At 51.5% G+C, this 16627-nt stretch overlaps 1 long non-coding RNA gene, 1 pseudogene and 3 gene segments (V, D, J or C); 4 read left to right on the top strand and 1 right to left on the bottom strand.

Moving 5' to 3' along the window:
* The window catches only part of LOC125104247 (immunoglobulin heavy variable 3-74-like), a 28523-nt pseudogene extending 13033 nt beyond the window's left edge, over window positions 1-15490 (top strand).
* Window positions 1-16627, top strand: part of LOC125104225 (immunoglobulin alpha-2 heavy chain-like) — a 401593-nt gene that overhangs the window by 210833 nt on the left and 174133 nt on the right. Inside the window, 2 exon segments of the C gene segment in view lie at window positions 14296-14303; window positions 15168-15179. Coding sequence covers window positions 14296-14303; window positions 15168-15179 — 20 coding nt within the window.
* LOC125104224 (immunoglobulin heavy constant gamma 1-like) overlaps window positions 1-16627 on the top strand; it is a 233152-nt gene that overhangs the window by 102290 nt on the left and 114235 nt on the right.
* LOC125104221 (Ig mu chain C region membrane-bound form-like) overlaps window positions 1-16627 on the top strand; it is a 141148-nt gene that overhangs the window by 66178 nt on the left and 58343 nt on the right.
* Window positions 1-16627, bottom strand: part of LOC125104252 (uncharacterized) — a 337467-nt gene that overhangs the window by 274233 nt on the left and 46607 nt on the right. The window lies entirely within an intron of this gene.

Here is a 16627-nt window from a genome sequence, read left to right as displayed (position 1 = left end):
GGCGTGTACTCCCAGGTGCAGCTGATGCAGTCTGGGGCTGAGGTGAGGAAGCTGGAGCATCCAGGAAGGTCTGCCATAGGCATCTGGGTACATGGTCATTGACTACTATATGCACTGCACGTGACAGGCCCCTGGACAAAGGCTTGAATGGAGTGGGTTCATTGACCGTGAAGATGGTGCCACAAGTTATGCATGACATTCCATGGCAGAGTCACCCAGATGGTAGACACATCTGCTAGCACAGCCTACATGGAGCTGAGCAGTCTGAGGTCAGAGGACATAGCCATGTTTCACTGTGGGAGACACACTGTGTGAGAACCCATATCCTGGTTGTGCCAGAAACCCTGGGGCAGGGGCAGCTGTGGTGATGGGCTAAGGAGATATGAAGTACATGAATTCCCCTGCCTTCATCATACCAAAGTGACAGAAGTTTGGGACAATGAATCATATTCTCATGGGGATCCCAGTCTTTTAGGGGAAGGTTTGAAGAGTCCAAATATACTGAAATAAAAACACAGGTAAAAAGGTTTGCATAAAATAACACCTTTTTTTTTTTTTGCTTTATTATGTGCAGTTAGCCAACATATAGTATATCATTTTTTGTAATTATGTATTTATTTATTTGAGACACAGAGGGAGCAAGCACAAGCAGAGAGGGGATCAGAGGGAGAGGGAGAAGCAGACTTACCACTGAGCAATGAGCCCAATGTGGGGGCTTGATTCCAGGACTCCAGGATCATGACTTAAGTCAAAAGCAGCCACTGAACTGACTAAGCCACCCAGGTGCCCACATCATTAGTTTTTGTTTTGCTTTTTGTTTTTTGTTTTTTATCATTATGTTAGTCACCGTACAGAACATCATTAGGTTTCTGTTGTTTTGGTTTTGGGTTTGGGGTTTTTTTTAGACTTAATGTTTATTTTTTCCGAGTTTTTTTTTTTTAATTTATTTTAAGTGTTCCAGAATTCATTGTTTATGTACCACACCCAGTGCTCCATGCAACACGTGCCCTCCACAATACCCACTACCAGGCTCACCCAACCCCCTCCCCTTCAAAACTCTCTTTAGTTTTTTATGTAGTGTTTCATGATTCATTGTTTGCATATAACCCCCAGAGCTCCATGTAATACATGCCCTCCTTAATACACATCACTGGACTAACCCATCCCCTCACTATCCTCCCCTCTGATACCCTGTTAGTTCCTCAGAGTCCACAGTCTCTCATGGTTCATCTCCCCCTCCAATTCCCACCAAATCCCTTTTCCTCTCCATCTCCCAATGCCCTCCATGTTATTCCTTATGCTCCACAAATAAGTGAAACCATATGATAATTGACTCTCTCTGCTTGACTTATTTCACTCAGCATAATCTCCTCCAGTCCCACCCATGTTGATACAAAAGTTGGGTATTCGTCCTTTCTGATGAAGGCATAATATTCCATTGCATATATGGACCACATTTTCCTTATCCATCTCTCTGTTGAAGGACATCTTGGCTCTTTCCACAGCTTGGCAACTGTGGCCATTGCTGCTATGAACATTGGGGTAGAGATGGCCCTTCTTTTCACTACATCTCATCTTTGGGGTAAATACACACTAGAGCAATTGCAGGATAATAGGCGAGCTCTATTTTTAATTTCTTAAGGAACCTCCACATTGTTTTCCAAAGTGGTTGCACCAACTTGCATTCCCACCAACAGTGTAAGAGGGTTCCCCTTTCTCCACATCCTCTCCAACACATGTTGTTTCCTGTCTTGTTAATTTTGGCCATTCTAACTGGTGTAAGGTGGTATCTCAATATGGTTTTGATTTGAATCTCCCTGATGGCTAGTGATGATGAACATTTATTCATGTGTCTGTTAACCACTTGTATTCAACCTGTGATTTTGAATAAGTGGTTTTTTTCCCACTTATTCATCAGTTTTATAAAGTTCTCTCTTCCCATATAATTATTATTTCAAGTGTGTGAATCATGTCATTCAATGACAGAGGATACGATTCACATCCTTGTTTCTATTTTTTTGAAATGGCTTTGGGAGAATAGGTATTATTTCTTCTTTAAAAGTTTGGTAGAATTCCCCTGGGTAGCCATCTGGTCCTCAGATCTTTTTGGCGGGGGGAGGAGGCATTTTTTATTACTTCTTCAATTTCTTTGCTGGTTATTGGCTTGTTCAGATTTTTTTGTTTCTTCATGTTTCATTTTTGGTAGTTTATACGTTTCTAGGAATGCATCCATTCCATCAAGAGTGCCTAAATTGTTGGCATATAATTACTCAAAATAGGTTCTTATAATTGTTTGTATTTCTTTGGTGTTGGTTGTGATCTCTCCTTTTTCATTCATGATATTATTTATTTGGGTCATTTCTCTTTTCTTTTGAATAAGTCTGGCCAGAGGTTTATCAATGTTATTCATTCTTTCAATGAACCAGCTTCTAAGTTCATTGATCTTTTCTACTGTTCTTCTGGTTTCTGTTTCATTGATTTCTGCTGTAATCATTATTATTTCTCTTCTCCTGCTTTGTTAGGCTTCATTTGCTGTTCTTTCTCCAGGTCCTTTAGTTGTAAGGTTAGCTTGTGTATTTGGGACTTTGCTTGTTTCTTGGGAAATGTTTGAATTGCTTTATAGTTTCCTCTTAAGTCTGCCTTTGCTGCCTCCCAAAGGTTTTGAAAAGTTGTGTTTTCATTTTCACTAGTTTCCATGAATTTTTTAATTTTCTTTAACTTCCTGGTCAACCCAATCATTCATTTATTTTATTTTATTTTATTTTATTTTATTTTATTTTCTCCCTTTTTTCTTTTTTTTTAATGTTATGTTAGTCACCATAGAATACATCATTAGTTTTTGATGTAGTGTCCCATGATTCCTTGTTTGCATATAACACCCAGTGGTCCATTCATTCTTTAACAGAATGCTCTTCAACCTCCAAGTGCTTGAGTATCTTCCAAATTTCTTCCTGACCTTAAGTTCCAGTTTCAAAGCATTGTTGTCTGAAAATATGCAGGGTATAATCCTAATCTTCTGTTATCCTTTGAGACCTGATTTGTCACCCAGCATATGATCTATTCTGGAGAATGTTCCATGTGCAGTCTTGAAGAATGTGTATTCTGTTGCTCTGAGATGGAATGTTCTTTATATATCTGTGATGTCCATCTGTCCCAGTGTGTCATTCAAAGTCCTTGTTTCCTTGTTGATTTTCTGCTCTAATGATCTGGCCATTGCTGTGAGTGAGGTGTTGAAGTCCCCTAGTATTATTGTATTATCTATGTGTTTCTTTACTTTGATTATTAATTGGTTGATGTAAAAGGCTTCTCCCAGATTAGGAGCATGAATAGTTATAAGTACTAGATCTTCTTGTTTGGTAGACTCTTTAAGTATGATATAGCATCCCACTTCCTCTCTTACTACAGTCTTTGGTTCAAACTCCAATTTCTTTGATATGAGGATTGCTACTCCAGCTTTCCTTTGAACTCCATTGACATGATAAATGCTTCTCTACCCCCTCAGTTTTAATCTGGAGGTGTCTTTGGGTCTAAAATGAGTTTGTTCCTGGCGATTCACAGACCTGTACCCCTGGGGCTAATAATACATTATATATTAATAAAAATAATAATAAATTTTAAAAAGAAAGAAAAAATAAATAAGTAAAATGAGTTTCTTACAGACAGAATATCAAAGGGTCTTGTTTTTTATTACAGTCTCATACCCTGTGCCTTTTTATTGGAGCATTTAGTCCATTTGCTTTCAGGTTAATTGAAAGAGATTAACTTAATGTCATTTTGTTACCTGTAAAGTCAGTGTTTCTGTAGGCTGTCTCTGTTCCTTTTTGGTCTTTGTTATTTTGGGTTTGTCTCTTCACTTGAAGGATCAAGTTTAATATTTCTTGTAGGGCTGATTTAGTGATCACAAATTCTTTTAGTTTTTGTTTGTTCTGGAAGCTATTTATCTCTCGTATTTTGAATGACATCCTTGCTGGATCAAGTGGTCTGGCCACATATTTTTCCCATTTAGCACATTGAATATATCATGGCAGGCCTTTCTGGCCTGCCTGGTCCCTGTGGATAGGTCTGCTGCCAACCTTATATGTCTACCCTTGTAGGTTATGGACCTCTTATTCCAATCTGCTTTTAGGATTTTCTCTTTATCTCTGAAGTTTGCAATCTTCAATATTATAGGTTGGGTTGTTGACCTATTTTTATTGATATTGAAGGGGGTCTCTGTGCCACCTGGACTTGAATGCCTGTTTCCTACACCAGATTAGGGAAGTTCTCAGGTATAATTTGTTCAAATAAACCTTCTGCCCCTCTCCTTCTTCCCTCATCTCCTTGGACCCCTATTATTCAAATGTTATTATACTTTATGGTATCACTGATTTCTTGACGTCTCCCCTCATGATCCAGTAGTTGTTGTTTCTGTCTCTTTTTCTCAGCTTCCTTACTTTCCATCATTTTGTCTTCTATATCACTGACTCTCTTTTCTTGCTCATTTCTCCTAGCTGTTAAAGCCTCCATTTATGACCACATCACAGTAATAGCATTTTTAATTTTGCCCTGATGAGATTTTAGTTCTTTTATTTCTGCAGTAAGAGATTCTCTAGTATCCTCTGTGTTTTTTTAAGCCCACCTAGTATCTTTACAATTGTTATTTTGAATTTTAGTTCCAACATCTTACTTATATCTGTATTGACTAAATCTATGACAGAGAGTACTACCTCTGGTTCTTTCTTTTGCTATGAATATCTCCTTCTAGTCATTGTGTCCAGAAAAGAAAGGAGGAAAGAAAGAAATAAAAGAAAAAAGGGGGGAAGCAAAATGACAGAAGAGTAGGGGACCTCATTTCATCTGGTCCCTTGAATTTAGCTGGATATCTATCAAACCATTCTGAACACCCATGAATTCAGCCTGAGATGTAAGAAAATATATCTGGACCTCCCTGATATGAAGAATTTGAGAGGCAATGTGGGGGGTTTGGGGAGTAGGGAAGTAAAAAATGAAATAAGATGGGATCGGGATGGAGACAAACCATAAGAGACTCAATCTCACAAAACAAACTGAGGGTTGCTGGGGGGAGGGGGGAGGGAGAGGGTGGTTGGGTTATGGACATTGGGGAAGGTATGTGCTATGGTGAGTGGTGAAGTGTGTAAACCTGGCGATTCACAGACCTGTACACCTGGGGCTAATAAAACATTATATGTTAATGAAAATAAAATAATTCACATATTATACAAAAAAATGGAAATATATCTGGAACTTTACAAGCAGAAAAATGACTGTTTTTTGCAAGTGAGGAGGTGTGGAGTCATGAATCTATGGGAAGTATTGGAAGATAAATGGAGGGGGGAGGGAGCATCTAAACTTTGACTACTGGAAAGTGATATAACACAAGAGTGCAAAATCAGAACCCTTAGAAATCTGCTCCAGTGAGAAACATCCCTTTCTGAAAGGGGCTCAAGGGGTGAAAAGGGCAGAATTCTAGGTGGATCATTGTGGTCTCTGGATCCTAGGGGACACCAAAAGATTGGGGATGCCTGAACCAAAGAGTGCCCAAATAGTGGAGCAGGGAAACTGGTTACAGTCGGCCAACCCAGAAAGGACCCCCAGCCCTGGTCACCATAAATTGTGAACAGGCCAGTCAGGTGACCTCTTTATGCCTGAGCACCCTGAAAAGGACTGGAACATGGAAGCCATTTGCCATCCCCTGAAAGGGACAAAAAGGCTGCACCCATGACTAGGCAACAGCTCTCAGGGTGGTAGCCACCCTGGAAAGGACAATGGGGCAGCATTCTGCTCTGAGCAGGGAGTGGCAGAGTAGTAGGGTGCACATGCTAGCCCACAACCACTCACCGTTGCAAAGACACAAAGTACAGATATGCTTGCAGTTCCCTGGGATTCCCCCGGGGAGAACTGCAGTGGACAAAAACATTGGGAGTCTTCAGAGTTTGGTGTACACAGAAGTGGAGATGGTTTGACCCAGAGGTTTATTGAAGAGGAGGTACTGTGGTCTCGCAGCTTTGGGCCAGATACCCACATGGCCGTGTTTGCTCTGACCCTCTGAAGAGGCAGGGAAAGCTGCCAGGGACCAAAAACCACACAAGCAGCTCACATTGAACCCATCCCCCTGACAAGGGTGAGGGAACGCTTCCCAGACAAAGACGCCTGAGAAGCCAAGCAGCAGGCACTATAGAAGAACAGGTGAATGACAAGCTCGTGGATCCCCCAAGACTGTAAAACTCCAAAGCCAGGGGAAGATAGTATATTGAGCTCAAAGTGTTTCCTCCTGACTTATTGATCTTTCAGTCTGAAATGTTCCATTTCTTTTTTTCTTTTTTACCTTTTTCCCACTTCAACTAGATTCTTATTTTACCAATTTGTGTTTTTAAGTTGCTTTTTTTTTTCATGTCTACCTTTTATACATTTACCCCTCATTCTAGTCCTTTTTTCTCTCTATTTGATTTTATTTTTATATATGAGTTTTGATTTCTTTGCAATTTTGGGATGTAGTGTCTTCTAACACACACACCAAAATTCAATCAGGAATAAGTGGATCACCCTGCTTTGTCCACTCTGTGAGATTATAGTCTGTCTTACCTCCCCCCTTTATACTGTTTCGTTCCATTTTGGCTTTGTTTGCTTTTCTGTGGTAGCTTCTAACCACTTCAGATTTTTTTTTGTTTTTTTTTTTAATTTCTTTTCAGTGTACCAGAATTCATTGTTTATGCACCACACCCAGTGCTCTATGCAATACGTGTCCTCCTTAACACCCACCACCAGGCTCACCCAACCTCCCACCTCCCACCCCTTCAAAAACCTCAGATTGTTTTTCAGAGTCCATAGTCTCTCATGGTTCATCTCCCCCTCCAATTTCCCTCAACTCCCTTCTCTCCAGCTCCCCATGTCCTCCGTGTTATTTCTTATGCTCCACAAATAAGTGAAACCATATGATAATTGACTCTCTCTGCTTGACTTATTTCACTCAGCATAATCTCTTCCAGTCCCGTCCATGTTGATACAAAAGTTGGGTTTTCATACTTTCTGATGGAGGCATAATAACCACTTCAGATTTTTTTCTAGGGTGCATTGTACTTGGGTTGTGGTTGGTAATTTAGAATCTGTTCATTCGCTCAACCATCCCTCAACAGTATAACTAGGAAGAGGAACTCTCAACAACATTATGGAGGTTCCTCAAGACATTAAAAATAGAACTGTCCTGCAACCCAGCAATTGCTCTACTGGGTATTTATCCCAAAGACAAGTGGCTCCCCAATGACCTACAGTTATGTGGGTAAGTCCATCCCAGGTCAACAGGACACCCAGCCAAGTCATGTGAATGAAATAAATGTGTATTATTATGTAGTACTGAGATTTTGATGTAGTTTTTAATGTACACCTAATTTAACATCCGTTGGTTCACTAAGACTATGGTCTTATGTATCCCAAAGATACAGATGCAGTGAAAAGAAGGGGTATGTGCTCCCCAATGTCATACAGCAATGTCCACAATAGCCAAACTATAGAAGGAGCTGAGATGTCCTTCAAGGGATGAATGGGACCAATGGGAAGAGCTGTGTGCACAGCAGGAGAGGGTGTGAAGGAGCCCTCCTCTGAGATGGTCAGGGGTTCAGGGGAGGCCGAAAGGATCCCCACGCAGCACCGCTCCTCCCAGGGCTCCTCAAGGTCTGCTCTCAGAGGCTGGGGGCTCAGCCAGGGAGGTGCTGCCCCTCTGTGGAGGGAGGTTCTGCAGGGTCCTCCCTCTGGGCAATGCCACACAAGGCAGCAATGCAGGACCCAACCTCAGGGCCAGACGGGGTCCAGAGGAAGAGCAACTCTGGAACACACATCCTGAGAATCCAACAAGCTCAGACTGGGGTCCAGCCCAGGAGGCTGGACGCAGGGAGAACTCAGGCTTTTCCTCGCTTACTTCCTGACTTGGAATTGCTGCCATGGGCAGCCACGGCCTTTGGAATGAGACCTTAAAACCCAGTGGAAATATCTTTTCAACACTGACCACTCATGGTTCTGGGAGCCCCACCAAGCTCTGGGACTGAACTCAGGGGAGAGTCAGGGAACCAGAGGGAGCCAACACCCCCCAGAAGATGAAGGAGCAAAGGCACCAACATGGGCCCCTTGGGCAGAGACGATGAGCATCACAGGAGGGACAAGACTCAGAGAGGCCCTCCCCCTCTACCAGATAGCAGCGATGTCAAAGCCTGAACCCCAGAGATATGGGCAGCTGGTGTGGGGGGTCCAACAGAGGGCCAGCCCACCAGCTCCAGAATCCCATGGGGAACTTGAGACAAATAGATGCCAATGTTGGCCAGGCCCTGGGCAGCCCTCTCTAGAAGTTCTGGTGGTCAAGAGAAGGGATGAGAGACAACCAGTATCCAGAGGAAAGCATTTAAACCCACTCAGAATCACCCACATTCACAACAGAGTCTAAGCCCAGGGGCCACTGGAAGGACAGAGAGGTAAGACTTCTGGGGCCTCGGGAGAAGGTGAGGGTCCTGAGCAGCCACAGCAAATGTCACCCTCACAGGGGCTCTGGAGTTCTGGCAGCAACCCCAGTCAGGTGTGCAGGAGGGCACCTGGGCCTCACCTGCTCCTGGGGCTCCCCTGGGCCTCCCCTCTGCCTAGGCCTCCCCTGCACCTGCACCTGGGCCTCCCCTGAGACTGAACCTCTCCTTCACCTGTAACTGGGCATCCCTTAGGTCAGGACATCCTCTGATCCTTTACGCAGACCTCACCTGTTTGTGGGCCCCCTGGACCATTCCTTTGTCAGGACCTCCTCTCATCTTTCCTAGGCCTCCCTTGGGACTGGACCTCACCTGCACCTTTCCTGGGTCTCCTTGGGTCTGGAATACCACTTCATCTGCACCTGAGCATAATCTGAAACTGGGCTATCCCTGGGTCTGGGCTGCACCTGCACCTGCACATTGGCCTCAACTGGTCTTTGGCCTCACCTGGCCTTCTCTCAGCCTCCCCCCGATGTGAACCCCTGTGTACTTATACCTGGGCCTCACCTGTACCTGGGCCAGGGCCTACCCTTTTCCTGGAATACACATCACCTGTGCCTGGGCCTCCCCTGGTCTTCCCCTCTGCCTGGGCCTCACGTTCACCTGCACCTGTGCCTCCACTGGGTATAAACCCTCCCTACACCTTAACCTAGGTCTCCCCTGGGTCTGGACCTCTTCTTTAGGTGCACCTGGGCCTCTCCTGGGACTGTACTTCCCCTGGACCTCCCCTTGGCCTAGACCTCCCCTGCACCTGAACCTGGGCCTTCCTGAGTCTGGACTACCAATGCACCTACACTTGGCCTTCATCTGCACCTAAGACTCCCCTGGGCCTCCTGTAGCCTGGGCCTCCCCTGAAGGAGTATCTGGGTCTCACCTGCTTTGGGCTATACCTATCCCTGGGCCTCACCTGGGTCTGGACTCCCCTGCACCCTTACCTGGACATCCCTTGACCCTCCCATGAGTCTGGACCTCTCCTGCACCTGTACCTGGGCCTCCTCTGGGTCCGGAGTACCACCTCATCTGTACCTGGGCCTCATGCACCTCTGGGCCTCCCCTGTACCTATACCTGGACCTCATCTCTCCTGGGCCTCCTACCCACATGTACCTGGTCTTCTCCTGAAATGGACCTTCCCTTCAGTTGGACTTGTGCCTGCCCTCTGTCTGAATGTCCCTTGGACCTCCACTGGGTCATGACTTCCCCTTTACCTATACCTCATTATCCCTGGGTCTGGACAACCACATAACCTACATCTGGGCCTCAACTGAACCTGTATTTGGGCCTCCCCTAAGTCTGGATGACCATGTCCGTTATACCTAGGGCTCACCTGCACCTGGGCCTCCCCTGGGTCTCCCCTATGCCTGGAAGTTCTGCTGAGAACTGCACCTGGACCTGGACCTCTCTTGCACCTGTAACTGTGCATCCCTTAAGTCTAGACTAACAATGTACCTCTGCCCGGTCCTCACCTACACGTGAGCCTCCCCTGGGCTTTGCCTACATCTAGACCTTCCCCTCACCTATACCTGGGACTCCCCTGGGAGGCTCCTGTTTCTGGACCTCCCCTTCATCTGTACCTGGGCCTCCCCTGAGGCTCCCTTAAGTCTGGGCCTCTCCTGCAACTGCACCTGGGCCTCCAATGGGTATAGACCCTCCCTACACCTCTACCTTGTTCCCCCCTGGGTCTCCACTCTGCCTGGACCTCCCCTTAACTGTACCTGAGCCTCTCCTGGGACTGCATTTTCCCTGGACCTCCCTTGGTCTAGACCTCCTCTGCACCTGCACCTGCACCTGGGCCTCCCCTCTGCCTGGGCCTCCGCTGCACCTGTTCTTGGGTCTCCCCTGAGACTGGACCACTCCTTTACCTGTAACGGGGCATCCCTTAGGTCTGGACCTCCCCTAAAACTTATCTGGGCCTCACCCATTCTTGGGTTTCCCTGAGCCTTCCCAGGGCCTGGAACTCCCCTTCCCCTGTGTCTGGGGTTCCACTGAGTCTGGACAACTCCTGGACCTGCAGCTGGGTCTCCCCTGGGTCTGGACCTCCCCTTTAGCTGCACCTGGGACTCAATTTCCCATGGACCTCCCCTTGGTCTAGACCTCCCCTCCACCTATGCATGGGCCTCCCTGAGTCTGGACACCAATTCACCTGTACCAGGACCACATCTGCACCTGGGCCTCCCCTTACCTCCCCTGGGCCTCCTGAGGGCCTGGGCCTTCCCTGAATGAGTACATGGGCCTCACCTGCTCTTCGGCCTCACCTGGGCTGTCCCTGGGCCTCAGCTGGGTCTGGACCAACCCTCCATGTGTATCTTGGCTTCCCCTAGCTCTAGACCTCCACCTGCATGTGGACCTCCCTGAGGTCTGGACTACCACTGCTCCTCCTGAACCTAATCTATACCTGGGCCTCCCCTGACTTCCCCTGGGCCTCCTGAGGACCGGGGCCTCCCCAGGAGGAATACGAGGGCCTCACCTGCTTTGGGCTATATCTAGGATGTCCCTGGGCTTCACCTGGGTCTAGACTCTACCTGAGCCTCTCATGAGTCTGGACCTCTCCTGCACCTGCACCTGGGCCTCTCCTGTGTCAGACCTCTCCTTCATTTGTAGATGGCGTTGCCCTGAATATGGACCCTCCTGGGTACTCCCCTGGCTCTGGACCTCCCAAGAATATGTACCTGGGCGTCCTCTGGGTATGAACCGTGCCCTGGACCTAGACTTGGACCTCCCCTGATTCTGGACTTCCCCTGTACCTGTACCTCAGCTCCCAGCTTCTAAATTACATTTTATCTGTACCTGGGCCTCCCCTAGTCCTCTCAGGGGCCTCCTCTGGGCCTCCCCAGGGGTGGGCCTCACCTATAACTGTACAACCTACACCTGCACTAGAACCTCATCTGGGCCTCCCCTGGGCCTGGGCCTCCCCTTAACCTGCCCCTGGACATCTCCTGGGTCTGCACGTCCATTTAACCTGCAGCTGGGCCTCCCCAGGATCTGGATCTCTCCTGCATCTGTACCTGGGTCTCCCCTGGCTGTGGACTTTCCCTACAACTGTGCCTAGGCCTCCTCTGTGCCAGAGCCTCCCCTTCACCTGTACTTGGGCCTCTCCTGGGCCAGTTACAAACAACACCTGTACCTGGGGCTCCCATGGATGTAAACCTCAACTTTGCCTGTGCCTGGGCTTCCCCTGGACCTCTCCTGTGTCTGGACCAACCCCTCACCTGTACCTGGCCCTCCCCTGAAACTCCACTGGGTCAAGACCTCCTCTACACATGTATCTGGTCCTCCAAGGTCCTGGACACCACAAGAACATGTACCTGGGATGCCGTTGGGTTCAGCTCTCCTTGGCACCCATAACTGGATCTCCCCTGGGTCTACAATTGCCCTGCACCTGTACCTCAGCTTCCCAGCATCTACATTACACGGTATGTGTATCTGGGCCTCCCTGGCCCCGTGCCTCACCTTTCCCTGCCGCTGGGCCTCTCCTGGATATCCTGTTCACCTTCACCTGGGTCTCCCTAGGATATGGATGTTTCCTACACTTGCACCTGGGCCTCTCCTGGGTCAGACCTCACCGTCATTTATACCTGGGGCTGTGCTGGGTATGGAACTTCCTGGGTACTCTCCTGGTTCTGACTCCCCAAGCACCAGAACTTGGATCTCCCCTGGAATGAGTTCTACTCAGCACCTGTCCCTGGGCCTCCACTGGAATGAGTTCTCCTCAACATCTTTCCCCAGATCTCCCCCGGAATTAGTTCTACCCAGCACCTGGTCCTAGGCCTCCCCTAGAATTAGTTTGCCTCAGCACCTGTCGCTGGGATTCCCCTGGAATTAGTTCTCCTCACCACCCATCTCTGGGTTTCCACTGGAATTAGTTCTCCACAGCGCCTGTCCCTGGGTTTCCCCTGGAATTAGTTTTCCTCAGCACTTCGCCTTAGGCTCCCCTGGAATTAGTTCTCCTCAGAACCTGTACCTGGGCCTCCCTGGAATTAGACCTCCCCAGCACCAGGGTTTCCCCTGGAATTATTTGTCCTCAGCACCTGTCCCTAGGTCTCCCCTGGATTTAGTTTTCCTCAGCACCTGTCCTTGGGCCTCCCTGAGAATGAGTTCTCTTCAGAACCTGGACCTGGACCTCCCCTAGAATTAGTTCTCCTCAGCACCTGGGTCTCCCCTCAGAATGAGTTCTCCTGAGCACCTCTCCCTGGGCCTCCCCTGGAATTAGTTCTCCTCAGCACCTGGGTCTCCCCTCAGAATTAGTTCTCCTCAGCACCTCTCCCTGGGTCTCCCCTGGAATTATTTCTTCTCAGCACCTGCACCTGGGCCTCACCTGGAATTAGTCTCCTCAGCACCAGTCCCTGGATCTCCCCTGGAATTTTTTCTCTTCAGACTTGTGCTTGGGTCTCATATAGAATTAGTTCTCCTCAGCACCTGTCCCTGGGTCTCCACTGCACTTAATTCTCCTCAGCACCTGTCCCCGATATCCCCTCAATTTGTTCTCCTCAGAACATGTCTCTGGGCCTCCCCTGGAATTACTTCTCCTCCACACCTGGACCTGATTCTCCCCTGGAATTAGTTCTCCTCAGCACCTGTCCCTGGGTCTCCACTGCACTTAATTCTCCTCAGCGCCTCTACCTGGGTCTCCCCTGGAATTAGTTCTCCTCAACACCTGTCCCTAGCCTCCCCTGGAATGAGTTGTCCTCAACACCTCTACCTGGGCCTTCCCTGGAATGAGGTCTCCTCAGCACCTATACCTGGGCCTCCTGTGGAATTAGTTCTACTCAGGACCTGTCCTTGGGTCTCCCCTGGAATTAGTTCTCCTCAGAACCTGCATCTGGTCCTCCCTGAAGTTAGTTCTCCTCAGCATTGGGTCTCCCCTGGATTAGTCCTCTTCTGCACCAGACCTGGGGCACCCCTAGAATTATTTTCTCCTCAGGACCTGTCTCTGGGACTCCCCTGGAATTAGTCCTCCTCAGCACTTGTCCCTGGGCCTTTCCTGGAATATGTGCTCCTCAGGACCCATCCCTGAGTCTCACCTGGAATTAGTTCTCTTCAGCACCTGTCTCTGGGTCTCCCCTGTAATTTGTTCTCCTCAGCACTTGTCCCTGGTTCTCCCCTGGACTTACTTATCCTCAGCACCTCTACCTGGGCCTCCCCTGGAATTTGTCCTCCTCAGGACCTCTTGCTTGGCATGCCCTGGAGTTAGTTGCCCTCAGCACCTCTACCTGGGCCATCCCTATAATTAGTTCTCTTCACACCAGTCCCTGAGTCTCCCCTGGGTTTAGTTCTCCTCAGCACCTGTGCTTGGGCCTCCCCTGGAATTAGTTCTCCTCAGCACTTCTACTGGGTGGTCTCCTGAATAGCGATACCTGGGCCTGCCATGGAATTATTTCTCCTCAGCACCAGGCCCTGGGTCTCCCCTGGAATTAGCTCTCCTCAGGCCCCGTCCCTGGGCATCCCCTGGAATTTCTTTTCCTCCAGACCTGCCCCTGGGGCTCCCCTGGATCAGTTCCCGTCAGCACCTGTCCTGGGTCTCAGCCCCACCCGCACCTCCTCACCTGCTCGTGCTCCAGGTCCGGCTGGAACCGGAAAGGACCGGAGCTGCCCCAGGGGCAGCGGCCCTCTGGGTCGGAGGGTCTCTGGGCCCCTCAGCACAGGGGCTCTAGAGAAGCTGGGCCCCCGGGCAGACGGCAGAGGGAGGCAGGTGCCGGGGGCCAGAGGCACAGCCGTGGGCGCGTGACCAGGGGGACGGAGCCCGGCGCCGTCCTTCCAGACGCCCTCGCAGGCCGGGCCGCTCGATCAGACCCAGGTCGCGAGGGTCAGCGGCACCAGCACCGACCGCGGCCGGCTCCTTCCACGTCTGGCCTTCCTGGGCGGGAGCCCCCCTGCCGGCCCCAGGGTACGACGGCCCCAGAGGGATCCGCACACCGCGGGGCGGTTCATTAACCCGGACGGCTGTCCCACCGGCTTGGGTCCCCAGTCGGGCCGCGGCAGCCCAGCGCCGAGCCCGGAGCCCGCCGCCGCCTCCCCGTGTGCAGCAGGAGGCCTGGGGCTCGGGCACGCCGACCGCCTCCCCGGCTCCGCCTCCATCCCGGGCCACCCTCGGCCGGCCCGGGTCCTGCCCAGCTGGGCCCCAGGCAGGTGGCCCCAGGGAAGAAGGATTCGGGCTGGGTCTGTGTCACGGTGCTATATTGTGATAGTTACGGCAGCTGCTCCCACAGCATTACAGACCCCACCGGAAACCCGCCCCGGGAGCCCCAGCCCAGCAGGGACACCAGCCCTGGAGTTTGAGCGAGGACACATCGCTGATCCGGCCGGACCGCCCTGCCGGTGCCAGGACTCCCCTCAGGCTGGTCCGATCCTGACCTCACCTGAGGCCCCTGGGACCCTCGATGCCCACGGCGAGTCCGGAGGTTTCCGGGAAGGCACACCCTCCCCCAGGGCCGCCCTTGGCACCTCTGGGCACACACCCCCACCCTGGGAGAGAATGCCCAAAGGACGCAGGGCTGCCCCCCCCAGGGCTGCCCCCATAGCCCAGACCCACCCGGTGCCCCCAGAGGACCCGGAGCAGCCCCACACCCCCGCTGCCCGCCCACGGAGTCTTGGCATCTGCCCACCCCTGCAAGGGCCCTCCCCTCCTCCCCGGGGAGGCAGGGCGGGAGAGGACGACCAGACACCCCCAGCTGCCCGGGACTGTGGGGCAGGTGCACGGGACACCTGTGCGGACGGGCCCAGCAGGCGCCTGCAGCAGGGAAGGGGTCCTTCCGCCTCGCGCCCGGCTTTTTGACAAGGAACTTCCCACTGTGTAACTACGATAGCTACGGCCACAGTGACAGACCCCACGGCGAAAACCCCGCCGGACCCCGGGGCCCTCCAGTCTGGCCCTGAGGGTCCCAGTCCTACCTGCCCACCGTGGTTCAGCTGCTGATGGCCAGGAGCCCCTCCCCAGGCCCCAGACTCGTGTCTCCATCTGGGAGGTACTGACTTAGGGCCAGTGGACCCTTTCCCCGTGCCGGTTCCCTCTGCAACCCCCCGTATCCCCTGCACAGCCTCTCCTCCGGGTCCCAGCTGCGAAAACCCCGCGGCATCGTCTCCTCTCACAGGTAAGACGGGAGCAAGGGGCTCCTCACTTCCCCCCAACACACCCGGCCCAACACTGCCCGTGCTGGGGTACGAGACACAACAGTCCACACATTGGTGACGCGTGGCAGGGACAGAGCTGGGGCACCGCAAAGTCAACGCGGGGCCCAGGGGCTGGGACGGTCAGTCGGGATGGCCAGTACGGCTGGACAGGATCTTCCCAAAGCCCCACCAAGTTAGGAACCACAGGCAGGGGCCGTGTGCACAGCACGAGAGGGAGTGAGGGACCCTCCTCCCGGGGGGGCGGGGGCTTCGGGGAGGGTCCGGGCACCAGGGGCTGTGACCTCCCCCCGGGACAGGAAGGAGCAAAGGCACCAACATGGGCCCCTTGGGCATCACAGGAGGCACAGGTGCCAGCAAGGACTCACCCCACCCCCCAGGCAGTGAGGTCAAGGCCTGAAGGCCCCGCAGGACCCGGGCAGCTGGTGTGGGGGGTCCAGAGAGAGCCAGCCCGCCGGCCCCAGATCCCATGGAAAAATGGAGACAAACAGACGCCATGTCGGCCAGGCCCTGGGCAGCCCTTTCCAGAAGCTCCGGTGGTCAAAAGGGGGGACGAGAGGCAACCAGTGCCCACAGGGAAGCATTTAGGCCCCCTCGGAACCGCCCACATCCACCACGGAGTCGAAGCCAGAAGCCACTGGGAGGACAGAGAGGCGAGACCCCTGGGGCCTCGGGAGAAGGTGAGGGTCCTAAGCAGCCACAGCAAACGTCACCCTCCCGGGGGCTCGGGGGCTGCAGCAGCCACCCCAGCCGGGTGTGCAGGAGGGCACCTGGGCCGCCCCTCTGCCTCGGTTTCCCTGTACCTGCACCCGGGACTCCGCTTTGCCTCCCCTGAGTCTGGACAACCGCATCACCTACATCTGGGGCCCACCTGCACCTGGGCCTCTCCTGGTTTCCCCTCTGCTTGGAAGTTCTGAGAACCAGATCTGCACCGGCCCTAACCCTACCTGTCCCTGGTCCTCCCCTGGAATTAGTTCTCCCCAGCACTCGTCCTGGGTCT

This window comes from Lutra lutra, chromosome 7, assembly GCF_902655055.1.
Source record: "Lutra lutra chromosome 7, mLutLut1.2, whole genome shotgun sequence".
NCBI classification, from domain to species: domain Eukaryota; kingdom Metazoa; phylum Chordata; class Mammalia; order Carnivora; family Mustelidae; genus Lutra; species Lutra lutra.
This window is presented reverse-complemented; position numbering and strand designations above follow the sequence as displayed.